Source organism: Hypomesus nipponensis, chromosome 22, assembly GCF_054491055.1.
Source record: "Hypomesus nipponensis isolate SF chromosome 22, ASM5449105v1, whole genome shotgun sequence".
Classification (NCBI taxonomy): domain Eukaryota; kingdom Metazoa; phylum Chordata; class Actinopteri; order Osmeriformes; family Osmeridae; genus Hypomesus; species Hypomesus nipponensis.
In genome coordinates this window covers 8551213-8566199 of record NC_140382.1, presented here as the reverse complement: position 1 = coordinate 8566199, position 14987 = coordinate 8551213, and the positions used below count along the sequence as shown (strand labels likewise).

Here is a 14987-nt window from a genome sequence, read left to right as displayed (position 1 = left end):
ATATCCCTTCAGTTAGCCACATAAGTCAGCCTGGCAATACTGGATTGATATTGTTTAAGCATCTGTCACTGTTGTTCAAAGCAAACATCCCCAAAATTGTCAACCGAAATAAAATGAAAAGAAGACAGACAAAAATGAACAAAAGTGAGATCCACTGCACACACGCTCACTCCCCCCCGTCCTCCATCCCCCACCCCATGGCCACCTTCCAACCACCCAAACTCACTGTCTCTCCTTCTTTGACACGCATACATGCACACACATGTCCTTCACGGATGTTTTCTCCTCCACAAGGAAGCAGCCCTCGATACCCAGCTCTCATGTCCCACATACCTTCTCTAAGATTCCTCCCCCCTTCCTCCCCCCATGCAGAACTGAGGACAGGTCTCCACAACCCCCCCCCCTCCCCCCGCCCCACTCAACACACACACACTGCCAGGCTATGATGTAATGCAATAGTAATGCTGCACATCAAACAATCAGTAAGCATCACAAACCTGCCCAGGCCCTGTGTGTCTGACACATCTGACACACACACACACATTGGAAGAATTGTGGTTTACAGAGACTGACACAGACATGCCTATACACTCCCATACTCTAACAGGAACAAAGACACACACACACATCTACACATATTTACTTTTACAAATGCACCGTGGATGATGAGTACTACCACGCATGGGCAAACCCACAGTAACATCGTAGCTACATCAAAAAGTTAGTGAATAAAGCCTGATAAAAACCTGTGGGAAGGTTTGGTTGATTTACTGAGGGTAATACTAATGAATTAAGGACCTTAGAAAACTGCACTGCTATGAGGTACAGCTTCACATTTAGGTGGAAAGATGTCAAAGTTTTTGTTCGAGTAGGCACAATGTCAAATCATTTTCCAGGGAACTTGAGGTAGGACAAATATTTTGCTGTTCATGCTTGTACCAAATTTCCAAAACAAGACTGCATTGAAATTAATTTAAAACACATAGCATTATGATATAATAAATTTTTCATATTAACAATGTTGACATGCTGTTCCTTTTTCATTTTCCAAACATGGTCTGGGTTGATTATGAGAAAGTGATTGATTAGTGATTGACGGATTATGTTTTACAAATACGCACAATATGAATGCACTCTAAAACAATTTACTGCACAACACCTTGTTATGGATAAAAAGTTACAGAGAGGGGAAAATGTTGAGATCATGTCTTAATATCCAGTCTAATTTCATGGTGTGTCTTCATTTTCACTGTATAATGTGAGCCTCGTAACTAGTGAACCTTCAGAGACAGCCCAGCATGGCTTTGGATGTATGTGTGGGAAGATAGAGAGAACATTCTAGACTTGCAGGCTGCTTGTGTTTGTGCTAGACTATAAATGGACATGCCGTGTGTGTGTCTGTGTCTGTGTGTGCACATGCTAGTGGATGGAGGATACGCATTGTTAATTGTGTATGTGTTAGTGTGTGTTGTATACACATCTATCATTCTGTCTGTGCGTGCATGTAGGAGTGGGAGGATAGCAGTGCCTGGTGTTTCTTGCCAGCATCCTTGTGTGTGAGTACTGCTTTGCATGTTTGAGGCATCCAGGTTGTTCTCCAATGTCTGTGGGTGTATTGTCCATGAGTATGTATGTATGAACTATTGCAACCTATACAGAACAGTGTACATATATATATTTATATATAGACAGAGATAGAGGTATATAGATGCATAGATAGATATAACATATTACACATTTGAAACCCATTGATTTAGTTTCTGTACTAAACCACCTTATGTTCATGTCTGTGAAGTGTACATGTTGTTTGGAATGGTGGGTTGATGGTTATTGGAGGAAGGCAAGTGATGGGAAGATGTATCCAGGTGGTGGGTTGATGGTTATTGGAGGAAGGCAAGTGATGGGAAGATGTATCCAGGTGGTGGGTTCTGGGTATCGCAAAACTTCTACCTGGAGCTCAGCATGGCGCCTGGAAAGCAGATAGAGAGGAAAGGAAAACATGAGATTGGCAATGGGTGTTAGGCAGGAGTAAAGTTAGCGAGGGGAAAGCATTTGTGTGTCCTAGCATTCTTATGTTTTTCATGTCCAACATTAGAATTATTTCCTTTTACAAACCCCAATATAATTGGAGTTTAGTTTGGGGTGCGGAACTTATGTTTGGTCACAAAAGAGTGTGATATAAGAAGCACACTCTTCATATGCAGTAACATACTTGTCTTTATCTATAAAAGTGTCCTTAAGTTCCCCACCCTTATCTAACTTAGTCAGGAATTTGTTTGTTGAATTAGCAACCTTCACCATCTCTTACAAACAAATGTAGATAGTGCTGTAGCTAACAACCAAAACCTAGCAATTTGATGGGGAATTTTATCTCAATTCATATATTCAGTGCCTTGCCAGTCCTCAAATTGTCCTAGAGTTTTTTTTATTTTACAAATAACTTCTTCACATTTGTAAATACAACATTCACTCTGAGGAAATCCCGGAACTAATGTTTTTTGATAGGTGAAAGCATGTGCTTTTCTACTCGGCTGATACCAATCATGTTACTGTATGTCACTGCAGGTCTGGGATTTTCCGAGTTGGACAGGAAGCACACTGCTTACTCCGATCATTCTAACAAGACTACATAGAGCAGTGAGAGTCACTGTGAATGTGGGTGTCATAATATGTCATTTCCTTGCATTTTAACAGAGCTACCTAATTTGCTATTATATTTTATCAGGAAAAGGTTGTTGATGAGAAGGAGTGTAACATTGCAGTATGTCATGGTTCAGGCTGTATCTTCAGGCTGTATCTGTATCAGAGTAAAGTCATAACCTTGAAGCATTACACTGCCCTCCCCTGGCCCAAAGTTGAATGTGCCTTTAAAATATTGGAGAACATGCAGTATCTATCATAGTCATATATAAATATATGATGTATATTTTTAAGAACACTAAAATATTCATGTTTTCATTTAGGTAATTTTATTTGAAATGCTAGACAGTACAGATAATAGTCCTTCTTGTTTATGTAATCTAGTGTTGGATAGAACCTGCTAGTACAAAGTCTGTGTCCCAGTCTCCCAGACACAGGCTTTAAAAGCAAAGGGATCTTCTTATATTTTATGTCTGTCTCCAAGTTTGATCCAAGTTATAATCTGTATTGAGACAGAAGCTTTTGTCAGACGTTATTTAGGATTTAAGATAATTTTACAGTCAAATTCACTAAAAACTGGTCAAACCAATCTTAAGTGGGCTACATATTAACTGTTGAGTTTATCTTCATTTTCAAATAAAGGTACTCTAACTTAACTCACCTGATTCACCTTTCAAGTTTGGGTTGGATAGACAACTGTTGATACTTTCAGCTTAAGTGATCGTGTAAAATTATCACACTGAGCCCAATAGACAGAACTCCCCCCCCTCACACACACACACACACACACACACACACACACACACACACACACACAGAATACCAACAATCAAAGCACAACATTGCCATCTATAGGTGGGATCTCAGAATGGTAATGGTAGAAGAAACTGTTAAGAAAAAATACTTCTGAAGTTACACTGCTGTTAGCAACATTCCCACTCAGAGATCTTACAGTTTTGACTTTTTGATTAGAAAGATTTTGGTTGTTCTGATCTTGTTCTTATCCCTAAGCAACCGTCTTGTTTCAGTACCAGCTATTGCCTCACATAATGCCAGCTCTCTGACTTGCATTCTAACACACTCAGCCTTTAAATGCCATCTTCCACAATATTACGAATATGACAGACAGTTAAGAAATGTTCTCATCACACTATGGACATTCATGTGCATTCCTTCTTTTTTTCTGTGTGCTTACATATGTTATTCATCACAGGCACAAAGAGATACTGTGCAATCTTAACACATCTGCTGTCATCTGAACAAATAAGATTGACAGTAATGCTGTTAAGGGTTTCAATCCATGGTCTAAGTTACAGTTACCACACATTTTGCAAACATCTGCATTGAATTAGATCTCGGTTTGAGCCATTTTTGGAATAATATTTTAGATAATGCTACACCAGACTCTTTAACCTCAATACAAGTGAAAATGATTAATGTTGTGCAAAGGTTTTCCATTTCCCAACCTGTTGCTCTGCAATTGCACCCACAGTCCTTTACATTTCACTTTGAGTGGCTTGCAGTTGCCTCCCCTCCTCTAATTGGACAGTCTCCAGATCTTCCAGCAGCATGATTGTCGGCAGTCGTTGTAATGAGTTTTTTATAGGGACGGGAGACAAATAACTGTGGCACTACTTCATGCCTATTTCAAGCACCACATTGACAGTCACAGTTGAGCAGGTATCATTTGAGCTATATTTCTTCAATAGTTCCCATCTCAATTCAGTGCAGTGATTGGTAATTCCCTTGGCTTTGAAAAATAATGACTAATATTTCAAATTCATATGACGTTCCATATCATGGAAAATTGATTAAAATGGGGTTGTGAGATCATGGGTTTGAGACAATGATTTATATGTGGACAATTCTATCCCTCATATAAACTTTATTAAAAATGAATAACATAAATAGAGTCAGATGAGGGTCAGTGATAGGCATGTTTTCATGTGTACATTGTCACATTTGTATGTGTAAGCATGTGTGTTATGTAGGTGACCTTCACTATGTGTCCCCTAGTTTGACCTCCCTCTTCCCTAAATAGAGATTCACCCATAGTGATGCAGACCCTCATAGGATTACATACAGTACATATAAACAGACACACACGCACACACAACCTCCACAGTGTGTTCTCCTAGCTGAACTCCTAACCGTGTGAAATGCATTATGGTTGGCGGTACTACTCCTGAAGAGCATGCAGGGTGTGTAGGCTTTTGCTCATTCCCAACACCACAAAACAAGCTGCTTACAAACAATCGAGATCCCAGTAAATGACTTCTGGTGTATTTGGCCTTTCCCAGAGAGCAAGATGCATTATGGAAGTGGGGGACAACTGGGAAAACTGGGGTTTATATTTGGCAGAGACACAATAAACTGAGAAGAACCACAGCAGTGATGGGGTTGAATAACACCCACTGTTAATCAACAGAAGCAGGGGTTCACTGTATGTCTACAGTGTTCATGTATGTTTTGCTGTGGAGGTTATGAATGTCTTGTCTTCAAACAGTGATGAATGATAAAGGCCAATATATCTGCTGCATACTGTTTTAAAGAAAGCTTATAGTTATGTAGAATGTTGACTTATTGTTCCCAATGCATTCCAATATTTGCCCTTACCCCAACTAACTACATAAAGTTACATGAAGTTGAAAGCCTAATATAATCCTAACCCTGACGATGACTCCCAGGAGTTAAATGCATAATCTGAATTGGCATTGATTAAGGCTATCAAATAATATATTTGTCCGTGTTTTCTATTAGTTGTGTATAATATAACATATTGAAAAAATGCAATTCAATGTGCATATTTGTAAAGATTTTTTTCCCCGTTTGTAATATTCATTTTGCAAAAGATCAGAAACCATCTCAACTGTTTTGAGAGAATCTTGCTTTCAGTTTTGGTCAAGCGTAATAACCATGATGTGGCCTTGGACAGGTCAATCAATAATGTTTGGACATCTGGCATTCAGAGTAATACAGTGCCAGAACCCATCCCCAAAATGTGAGAAAGTGTACATTTAGTCTGCATTTAGTCTGCAACAACAAACAGCAGAGGAAGAACACGCTCATAGTGGACAGGAGGTTGAGAGGAGAACAGAGGGGCAGTGGAATGTAGTGAAACGGAGAAGAGTGAGAGGGGAAGTGTAGAGCTCTCTCTGTAATTGCTGACTAGGGGATGTCTGAAAAGTGTTGATTTTCTCTCAACTTCACCTGCTGTTTTGTAATCCTGAGCAAGTGAGGGAGTGTCAGGGAGGCAGGGGGGGGGGGATATCAGAATTGGTATTGACTGGCATAAACCTCATTCGTGAGTCATTAGTGATCTTTGTCAACTGCTCCTGAGGACAGAGAGAGGCCAAGGAGAAGAGGACAGAGGAGATGAGGACAGAGGAGATGAAGAGAGAAGAGGGAAGAAAACAAATTATGTGGGACATGATTGTCATTTCATAGAGGAAAAGGAATTCATAAAACAAGCTGGATGATAAATATTGTATGAACAATAAAGGGTAACACTTTACATTCAAGTTACATTACACTAGTTTTGAGTTCAACTTTATTAAGTATGAGCCTACATTAGACACAGCAAAAGTTGATCAAATGCGCAGCTGCGGTGATAATGCCAGTATTGTCATACCGCTGCCTCAATGAGCTGAGTGTGCGTAGCACACACGCATCTCAATCTCGATATGTGCGTTCTCCGTCTTCGCGGTCTTGCATGACCATTCTCTCAAGGACACTTGCAAGAACGTTCTTCTCAAGAACACAACGTTCTCCAGATTGATTAACAGCCACTAGTCACTACGACGACCTTACGTGGCTGAAAAGGAAATTGCGTTAATGTGTTTCCGGGATGCTTTCAGTGGAAGGCACAGATGGCACAAAAAGCACATTTTTTAAATGTATGACATGATCAAGGTGTATATTCTTTAGAAGTTAAACATATTCTTTCTCGAGGTAAGTTGTTGCCTCTCTTTTCTGTCTTAAGGTTTCCTGTGGTAGGGCGTGTCCGTCTTTTTGATATGGTTTAGCCACTTGAAATCATAGCCTACCGGCTAACTAGTCTGTTAGCACGTGTAACTTCTTATCCAGCGTCAGTTTTCATTGACTATTCTGTTGATGCATCGTACAGATATGTCTAAGGAAATAAGATATAACGTCTAAGATATACAAAGTATTAGTAGTGTTGTAAGCTTGTTCGTAAGTTTATGTTAAGTTAGCTTGTTAGTGTTAGCTTTTGACATCTTAATGAGTTGTGGCCAGTTAAACTGAAAAGTTGCTTCTATTAAACTAGCCAATGTGTAAATAAAAAGAAGCCAAATTACATTTGTCATGCCTCGACTTGACCCTGGCGCTAGTCACAAGATCAGCGTAGTTCTGTACTAGGGCCAAGTAGGGGCAGAATAGGCTGTTACATACTTAGCAGGTGATTATGAAAGGCATCCAGCCCATCCTGACCTAGGGTCAGGTTACACATAGTTTCCTTAGGTTTCTCTGGGAAGGCAAAATATAGAGTAGAGTAGATTTATAGAGTGACCAAAGTTAAGTGCAGCAAGCCTAGAGAGCATTTACTTACACATTTTCTCTATGCAACTGTCTGCATGAACAATATTAAACCTACACAGTACCTGTTTGGAGTAATTAGTCAAAAGCATACAACTGCAACCTAAACAGTGAAGGGTAGCTTTATTTTGTGTAATTTACCAAAGACATTTGTGCTATTCAGATAAGATGAGTGACATTGTGGAGAATGAGACCATATTCTACGCCAAGGCAGAGGAGTATTGGAAAGATGTGGCGCCAACCGTGGATGGCATGCTTGGAGGCTATGGCAGCATCTCTAATATAGACCTCAATGGCTCTAAGACGTTTCTGCAGAAGTTCCTTGGCGTAAGACATTCCCTCTCACATCAACTGAAACACATTTAAATGTACGTTGGATAAAAAAAGAAGTTTTTAGTAACATTACAAAAAAAATCTAGTACAAGTTTCAGAGCCTTAGTGAATCCCACTAGCCAGCTCATGTGGGTACTGGCTTCACGTTTAATGAGGATATTCAGTTAGTCTACAAAGTACAATGTACTTGATTACCAATTGCCGAATCTACCTTTGAATAGCACAAACCTTTTTGTAATGTGAGCTGCCAATAAATCAGCATGTTATGCAGCAACTTCCGCTACTCATCCACTATCCGATCTACCTCCACCCTTGCTTTAAAAAGGAGGGTGAAGGAAAAACTGGCATGGGCTGTGCCCTGGACTGCGGCGCCGGCATCGGGCGGATCACCAAGCGGTTGTTGTTGCCTCTGTTCCGATCGGTAGACTTGGTCGACGTGACGCAGGAGTTTCTGGATAAGGCCAAGGTATACCTGGGTGATCAAGACGGCAAACGGGTGGAAAATTACTTCTGCTGTGGCCTGCAGGATTTTGTCCCGCAGGATGGACGTTATGATGTCATTTGGATCCAGTGGGTAATCGGTAAGTCTTATGCAAGGACAACAAGTGGTATTTGAAACTGCTTGTGGGTGAAACAAATGGGTTTGAGCCACTATGTTGATTTGGTAGTGGTTTAATGATCAGACAAGCATCGAGTGATGTTTTTGTATTCAAATATATACAATAGATCATATACCATGAACATCCTTGTGAATCTGTTCTCCTCTGCTACCTCCCAGGCCACCTGACTGACGATCACCTGGTGGAGTTCCTGCGGCGTTGCCGTGGTGGCCTGCGGCCCAACGGGCTGATCGTAGTCAAGGACAATGTGGCGTACGAGGGTGTGGTGCCCGACGAGGTGGACAGCAGTGTGTGCAGGGACCTGGCCCTCCTGCGGAGTTTGGTGGGGCGTTCAGGCCTGAGCATTGTCCACGAAGAACAGCAAATGAACTTCCCCAAGGAGATCTACCAGGTCCACACGCTGGCCCTCAGATAGGGGCCGTGGTACTGAGACTCAGGAGAGGATGGAGGGTTTATTGTGTATGTGGATTCTCACTCTTTGCTAGCCTTTAGGATCTTTGTGTCAGTCGAATGGGAAAGGATTGGATGTGTTCAGAATTATGTAATGCAGATGAGATGACTTAAAGGTCTCATAGAAATGGCTTTATTGTCCTCACTGGCTATCCTATTCAGTCCTTTCAGTTCTACACAAGTGCCAAAGGTCAAGGACCTACTGTAGCATTGAGCCAAAAGGATGGATGGTGATCCAAATGCTGCTTTCGCTACGTCCATGGAAGATGATCGCATCAAACCTCCAATAGCCCAGAGTTGGACTGCCCTGCTTAGTGGCTGTGTGTTTTGTCTACTTGTATTTAAGTAAGGTTTTAGGACATCACTATATTTAAGACATATGTATGCATTGTGAGACTCTTCTGGAAGACCATGAATTGTAGGCCTCAACTCCACATGTCAAGTCAAACATGTTGCTGGTTTGCCAGTGCCTGTTATGGAGTGTATTAAACAAGTGGCCATCGGTCCTTTTTAGATGCCTGTTTTGATCATATTTACACATTTTATTATTTGACATCCCATTTCTGAGATTCAGCTGTTATCTTGACTTTGTTAGGTAGCTTGCTGTTGAATGCTTATAACATGATTGTATTTGAAAGGCAGGAGTGAATTAAATATATATTTACAGAAATATAATCTGTTTATTTTTTATCATTGAGAGTTTAGATTTAAGTTGACATAGATTTACCTCTGCATTTTATGACATGCTAGTTCATTGCTGCTGTACAATATTGCTCACAAACATTTCTAAAGGCTTAAATTGGCACAATAAATAACTGCATAATTGAATTGCCTAAACTAGGCAATTATTTACACAAATGTACATACAGCATGGTCGTGTCATACTACACGTTATACAAAGCAGCAAATATGTCTCATATTCAGATCCTTTCAACCATGCAGCTCATAGTTAATGAGAAATATTCATTTCAGCAATCAAAATCTGCAAAAGATTAAAATCAGCATGTGTTATTTTATGGGTAGTCCATAATTTCACACCTAGTTAAAGTATAGGAAATGTCATAGAAGTGGGCCATGAATGAGGGGTATAGATAATTCAGTTGTGTTTGGCAGTTAAAGAAGTTACTTTGGAACTTTTATCTGCTTGAAAAAAAGTATTCAAACATTAAAAATACTCTTGGTTAAAGTACTCCAATATACAGTGGATATCACAACTCTTCACAGCCTTTCAAAACAATTCCCTTTGTCAACATTTTAAGGTTGGCAAAACCTAATTTGCAAAATGGAGTAAACACACACAAGACCAATGTTATTTTGCCATCCAATAATGCTACAATTACCAATTAAGGTAGATCCCCAATCTGTGAACACAGTGGTCAGGAGATTAGGACCAGGTTTCTCTCTGGAGACGGCCTGCTTTCTCCATGGCAACCAGCATCTCTTCAGCCTCCTCTGAGGACACACCCCCCTCGCTCTGAAAGACCATCTTCAATGCGTCACATACGCTTGATGGCATCTGTTTGGCATTGCTGCAAGAGGGACATAGTGGAAGGTTATCTATACATCCATAGTATCGCTAGGTATCACTGTATAGGTTGGCATGCCCACAAATGACTGATTTCTTCTCTTAAAAATGTACCTGTGCAATTGAACTCAACTCAAAGTGTTTGATACCATTACATGTGTTGCCAGTAATACTTTACTTTCTTACGGACGTATGTACAAAAACCACTACAACAATTTTGATCATTTTCCTTGTAAGCCACCACAATGGATTTGACATAACTATCACTTGAATATGTTTTAGTAAACAGCTAAAATGACAAAAATGACATGGACCCAACTGTATAGGCTCACCCAGCAATGTAAAAGTAGGCATTCTTATTGGCAATCAGATCCCAGAGAAGTTTGGCCTGGTCCTTGATACGATGTTGTACATAAATCTTGTCCTCCTGAATACAAAAAGTTGAAAAATAAAGTTGAGTTGACAGTAACCATGACATAACTGAAGAACACATGATGTGTGCGTGCGTGTTTGATCAACCTGGTCTCTTGAAAATGCAGTGAACAAAGTGAGATGCCCAGCCATTTCCATCTCCTCCCATTCAGTGCGACAGTAGAAATCTTTGTACTCGGACCGGCATCCAAAAAACAACACATTAACTGAAACCAAGAGGAGGGAGAGGACATTAAGCTTACACAATTATGCACATACCCTTTTTACATCTTTACACATACTATTTACATTTGTCTCGAAAAGCTAAACGTGTACATTTGTCTCACATCTGTGAATCACTTTCAGGCATCCTTTCCATCAGGGGAAGATAAAAAAGGGAGTTGGGTGTGAACAGGTTCTCTCACCTGTCCTACACTGGGCTGCCCTCTCCTGGACAGCAGACCTGAAGGGAGCCACCCCTGTCCCGGGACCAACCATTATCACAGGAGAGGCAGGGTCTTTAGGAAACTTTAGACTCCCCTTCTTCACCCACAGAGGCACATATACGTCCCCTGAAATATGGTACAACCCAAATGTGACCACCATTAAATTGTTTTGATTGCCATAATCCCAGATCACAGTCCACCCTACAAACCTGTGACAATATACAGTAAAGAGAATGTGGCGGCTGCAAATACTTCCTCAGTGTTTAACAGACCTGACATGGGATCCAGGGAGGCCAGCCAAGAGGAACAAAGTCCTCTGCGAGGTTTGTGCATCTTGGTTTTGTAGCACACCACAGCTAGTAGGATCTGGATTATATTGGGATGCAACTGTAGGAGAAAGGAGGGGGGTTGTTTACTAATTATTTATTAGGATCTTTAACTAAAGTTTTACCTCAGGTATGACTGTTTATTGGTATAAAGGCGACTTTGTGTAAAAGTGAAGCACAAAGAGCATAAAGTGAAGCAAAAGCTGATTCAACTCCAGCTGCACCTTTTGGGAAGAGGCGATAGAGAATGAGCGAGGCTGGATCTCAGGGAACAGGTCCAGTAGGTAGTCTGGCTTTAGCTCTGCAGTAGTGTGAGGGAAGTCTGTTAAAACCTGCCATGGAGAGAAAATAAATATATATTTAGAAATAACTATGCCGCCCTCTTCAAAGCTCTCTCTCTCTCGTAAATATTATACATAAATACACACACACATACATACACAAGCGCACACACACACACACAATATATACAACAATGGTGGTAGTGTTGCATGTCAGGTGTGTAATATTCTTTCGACAGACACCTCAAGAGCAGTGCGCCGGGGCCTGTTGCAGTAGCCGTGTAGTTCATCCTGGCCCTGGGCGGAGCTAAACTCAGTCAGCTTCTCAAGCTCCAGCTCGTTAGTTGCAAAGGTGGCCAGCTGCTCAAAGAAAGAGCGTCTTGGCACTGCGGCAATGTCCAGGAAGTTCTCAACAAGGTAGCGCACCGTGCAGGGCTGGGGAAGCTGGGATGGGACCGGGGCTGGAGGAGTGGAGAGGAGGGAAGGTTGAATTACAATCTTTGTAGAGCAAGAGAGTAAACTCATTAAATGCTCACCAACAAGTGCTTTGAGTTTCTTAACATTGTATGTACAGTGTATCAATGTTTCTTTCAGGATAAGCTTTCCAGGTCAGCTTCAAATTCAATCATGACATATACACACCTGAACTGTCGTCTGTTGGGACAAGTGTAAACTGGTTATCAGGGTTCAGTCTTAGTAGCTGACAAAACTGCTCTACATCCTCAACGGCATTACAGGGACGCATCATCACCACGTCACCAGCTGTGAACCTGAAACGTGCACACAAGGACACACGCTCATGCACACATGGACCTTGGTGTAGCAAACACAATGCAGTCCAGAATGTTTTATAGCTGCATTGTCTAAATTCAAACTCAGAGCCCAATGTCTGTCACATTACTGAATTGGTTACCTTAAAGACAAAACCATTTAAAGAGTGTTAATATCAGACAGGGGGGCAAATTTTGCATCCATGCAGACAAGGCTACTCACTCTATATTCGAGCCTGTTATGTCAAACTCCATGAGCCTGACATCTTGAAAATGAGAGGTGTGGGTCACTCTCTGATTAGACACCATCCTAGCTGGGAAGGGGTTGGACTGAGAAGGTGTGGTCTCATTCTCTGGCATCCTCAGCCTGTCAGAGGCCTTCTCTATAGCATTGCCCAGTAAATGGAAAACGTATCTTGGGGGGAGCCTGCAAAACAGCGTGTGGATTGAAAGATGAAGTAATGTAGAATCAGGGGAAGAAACCCTCAAATAAATTAATTTGAATGAGTTTGTGAGGAAGAAGAGTAAAAGTTGGGTCAATTGTCAGGTACAAAAACCCATACTAATGTTAAGACAAATAAAAAAAATATTACTTGAGACGGAAAATATACTCAATATATACAAAATAACGGTCAATCTGAGACTTACGGCTCGCTGTCGCTGAGCTGTCTGGTACCGGTGGGAAGAGGATAAAGAGCAAGAACCTTCTCCCAGAATGACATGAGCCAGGGGTCGATCACGCCGTTTGCACTGTTGAACACATGACATCCACATAATTCAGTGATAAGTCATTTTTAATTTTTTGCATAAGCTAAACTCTGCATTCTGATTTCTGGTTTACCTAACTGCCAAAATCTCTATCCCATGGTTTGTCACTTACCCCAAATCATGTTGGTCATCCGCCAACCCAACAGGCAGTAACACATTGGCCCCCAGCTGCAAAAGTCGCTTATAAAGCTTCTTAGCTACAAAGTTGAACCTTCAAATAAAAGGAAAAAAAACTAAATGTCTTCATCATTCACAGACAGGGCTTTACTTGCTTATTGAAAGTTGGGCTTCAATTCCGAATTAAGCGTCCAGACAGACATCTAGAGTCTTGTTTGTGTACAAGTGTAGGAAGTGGGTTATCGCTGTGGTTACTCGGTATGTCAGTCTCACTTGGAATAGGATGAGTCTCCCAGACCCAGCACAGCACAGTCGAGGCGACATAGAGAACCAGCCGGAAGTGATTTCCTAAACAGGAACCGCCAGAAATTCTTGATGGTAAAAATGAATAGGTAATTTTAAATAATTATCACCATTGATAAAACAATGCATCTGTCTGATTAGCATACAGAAATGTTAAGGTTTTCACAGCCGGTTGTACCTTCATATTGTCTGGAGGATCACCTTCGCCAGAAGTAGAGCACACAAAGACAACCAGAGACTCAGAGATGAGGTTACACTGTAAATTTGCCAGATTTGCCAGAGTTAATAGCATTCATAGTAATTACACAAACTAAAACAAATGTATCCATGTGAATTAGCTTTTTCACCCCTTGGGAAATGTATACCCTGAATTGATTAGTACCTAAAAAACTGGCTGGTTAATGAGTATACCTGTTCATTGCACAATAGCATGCTCATGTAATACACTCTAAGACAGTATTTATCTTTTCAACTGACCACACTGTAACTGTCGAGAGCTTCCACTCTGACTGGCATCCGCCTTCTGAGCGCCTGTCGACCAATCCGTTCTGCTGTGTCCTGAGAAGTCCCAGTCTGGCTCCCATAAAGTATCAGTAGAGACGAGGTCGACATTCTGACGGAGAAAGACACTTATGAGACAGTAGTTCACCCAGCTGATAATATGTTACAAAGCGTATAATATGTACAACATGTAGATTAATTGTGAATTATCCACCAGTTATAAGAAAACATGACAGATCACATGACAGTTAGACTGTCAACAGACATGGCTGAAAAGGCTAGGTGTCTGTTCCGTGTTTTAATTGCAATATGAACTGTTTAATCACGTTGGATCTTTAGCCATTTATGACAGAAATGAAATATGAACATATAACGAATCTGCGAGTAAGAAACCACTCGTAATCAATGAAGAGGTTGGACACAGCAACGGTGAACCACGATAACATAACCTAGCCAGCAGGCCGTCAAGACCAAGTTGCTTTTAGAAGTCAGAAATTAGATCCACTGGGGGATCTCATATTGAATATAATCAAGACAATAAAATAGACAATATATTTAGTTGTAGGCTAGCTACCTGATAACCTGTTGAGCTCCCCACCAAACTCAAGTGGGACACAGGCAGCTTGCTAATGAAGCGATGAGAAATACCTCGTCTTTTGAGTTTGCGGCAGACGACGCTTAACAGCGTATTACTGCCCTCCGCAGGTAAGGGGGTTACATTACAGTATGGCGATAGAGTGCAGTAGCCAATGGTGTAGACCTTGAGTTCACTATGCTGCTGATCCTCCTACAGGCTGACGCAAAGCCTGTCAGAACTCCCAGCGCCTGCTGGTTAAAAAAGAAGGCTGCCCCGGCCTCCCTACTGTCGTACAGAATGCGAGGCTGAGCCACGACCTTCCTGAACCCACAAACAACACCTCGTCCATCCTGCCTTCCCTA

The 14987-nt window shown here is 41.2% G+C and overlaps 2 protein-coding genes across 3 annotated transcripts; one reads left to right on the top strand and one right to left on the bottom strand.

Moving 5' to 3' along the window:
• Nucleotides 1-6289: 6289 nt before the first annotated feature.
• ntmt1 (N-terminal Xaa-Pro-Lys N-methyltransferase 1) lies at nucleotides 6290-9113 on the top strand. The gene is made up of 4 exons (XM_084687517.1): nucleotides 6290-6591; nucleotides 7361-7524; nucleotides 7856-8111; nucleotides 8309-9113. Exons 2-4 carry the CDS (start codon nucleotides 7366-7368, stop codon nucleotides 8563-8565), a joined length of 672 nt encoding a protein of 223 aa, XP_084543643.1. The 5' UTR covers nucleotides 6290-6591; nucleotides 7361-7365; the 3' UTR covers nucleotides 8566-9113.
• Nucleotides 9114-9254: 141 nt separating this feature from the next.
• Nucleotides 9255-14724, bottom strand: ndor1 (NADPH dependent diflavin oxidoreductase 1). 2 transcript variants are annotated; one of them, XM_084687516.1, is made up of 16 exons: nucleotides 14623-14724; nucleotides 14025-14160; nucleotides 13726-13803; nucleotides 13518-13615; nucleotides 13240-13338; nucleotides 13008-13109; nucleotides 12583-12786; nucleotides 12232-12359; nucleotides 11833-12050; nucleotides 11533-11640; nucleotides 11255-11369; nucleotides 10962-11108; nucleotides 10645-10763; nucleotides 10458-10552; nucleotides 9941-10129; nucleotides 9255-9582 (listed from the first exon to the last, which is right to left on the bottom strand). In XM_084687516.1, the coding sequence occupies exons 2-15, from the start codon at nucleotides 14157-14159 to the stop codon at nucleotides 9985-9987; spliced, it is 1791 nt and encodes a 596-aa protein (XP_084543642.1). In that variant the 5' UTR covers nucleotide 14160; nucleotides 14623-14724; the 3' UTR covers nucleotides 9255-9582; nucleotides 9941-9984. The 2 variants fall into 2 exon arrangements, with proteins under 2 accessions (XP_084543642.1, XP_084543641.1); XM_084687515.1 differs by having other exon boundaries at nucleotides 9255-10129.
• Nucleotides 14725-14987: the final 263 nt, after the last annotated feature.

Excerpts from the sequence above, each read along its gene's own strand:
- ntmt1 (XM_084687517.1), top strand. The coding sequence starts at position 7,366 with ATGAGTGACATTGTGGAGAATGAGACCATATTCTACGCCAAGGCAGAG. Across the intron at positions 7,525-7,855 it reads TTCTGCAGAAGTTCCTTGGC|GAGGGTGAAGGAAAAACTGG; the intron begins GTAAGACATTCC and ends TGCTTTAAAAAG. Across the intron at positions 8,112-8,308 it reads TTGGATCCAGTGGGTAATCG|GCCACCTGACTGACGATCAC; the intron begins GTAAGTCTTATG and ends GCTACCTCCCAG.
- ndor1 (XM_084687515.1), bottom strand. The coding sequence starts at position 14,159 with ATGTCGACCTCGTCTCTACTGATACTTTATGGGAGCCAGACTGGGACT. Across the intron at positions 12,360-12,582 it reads ATAACAGGCTCGAATATAGA|GTTCACAGCTGGTGACGTGG; the intron begins GTGAGTAGCCTT and ends TGCACGTTTCAG. Across the intron at positions 11,370-11,532 it reads CTATCGCCTCTTCCCAAAAG|TTGCATCCCAATATAATCCA; the intron begins GTGCAGCTGGAG and ends TTTCTCCTACAG.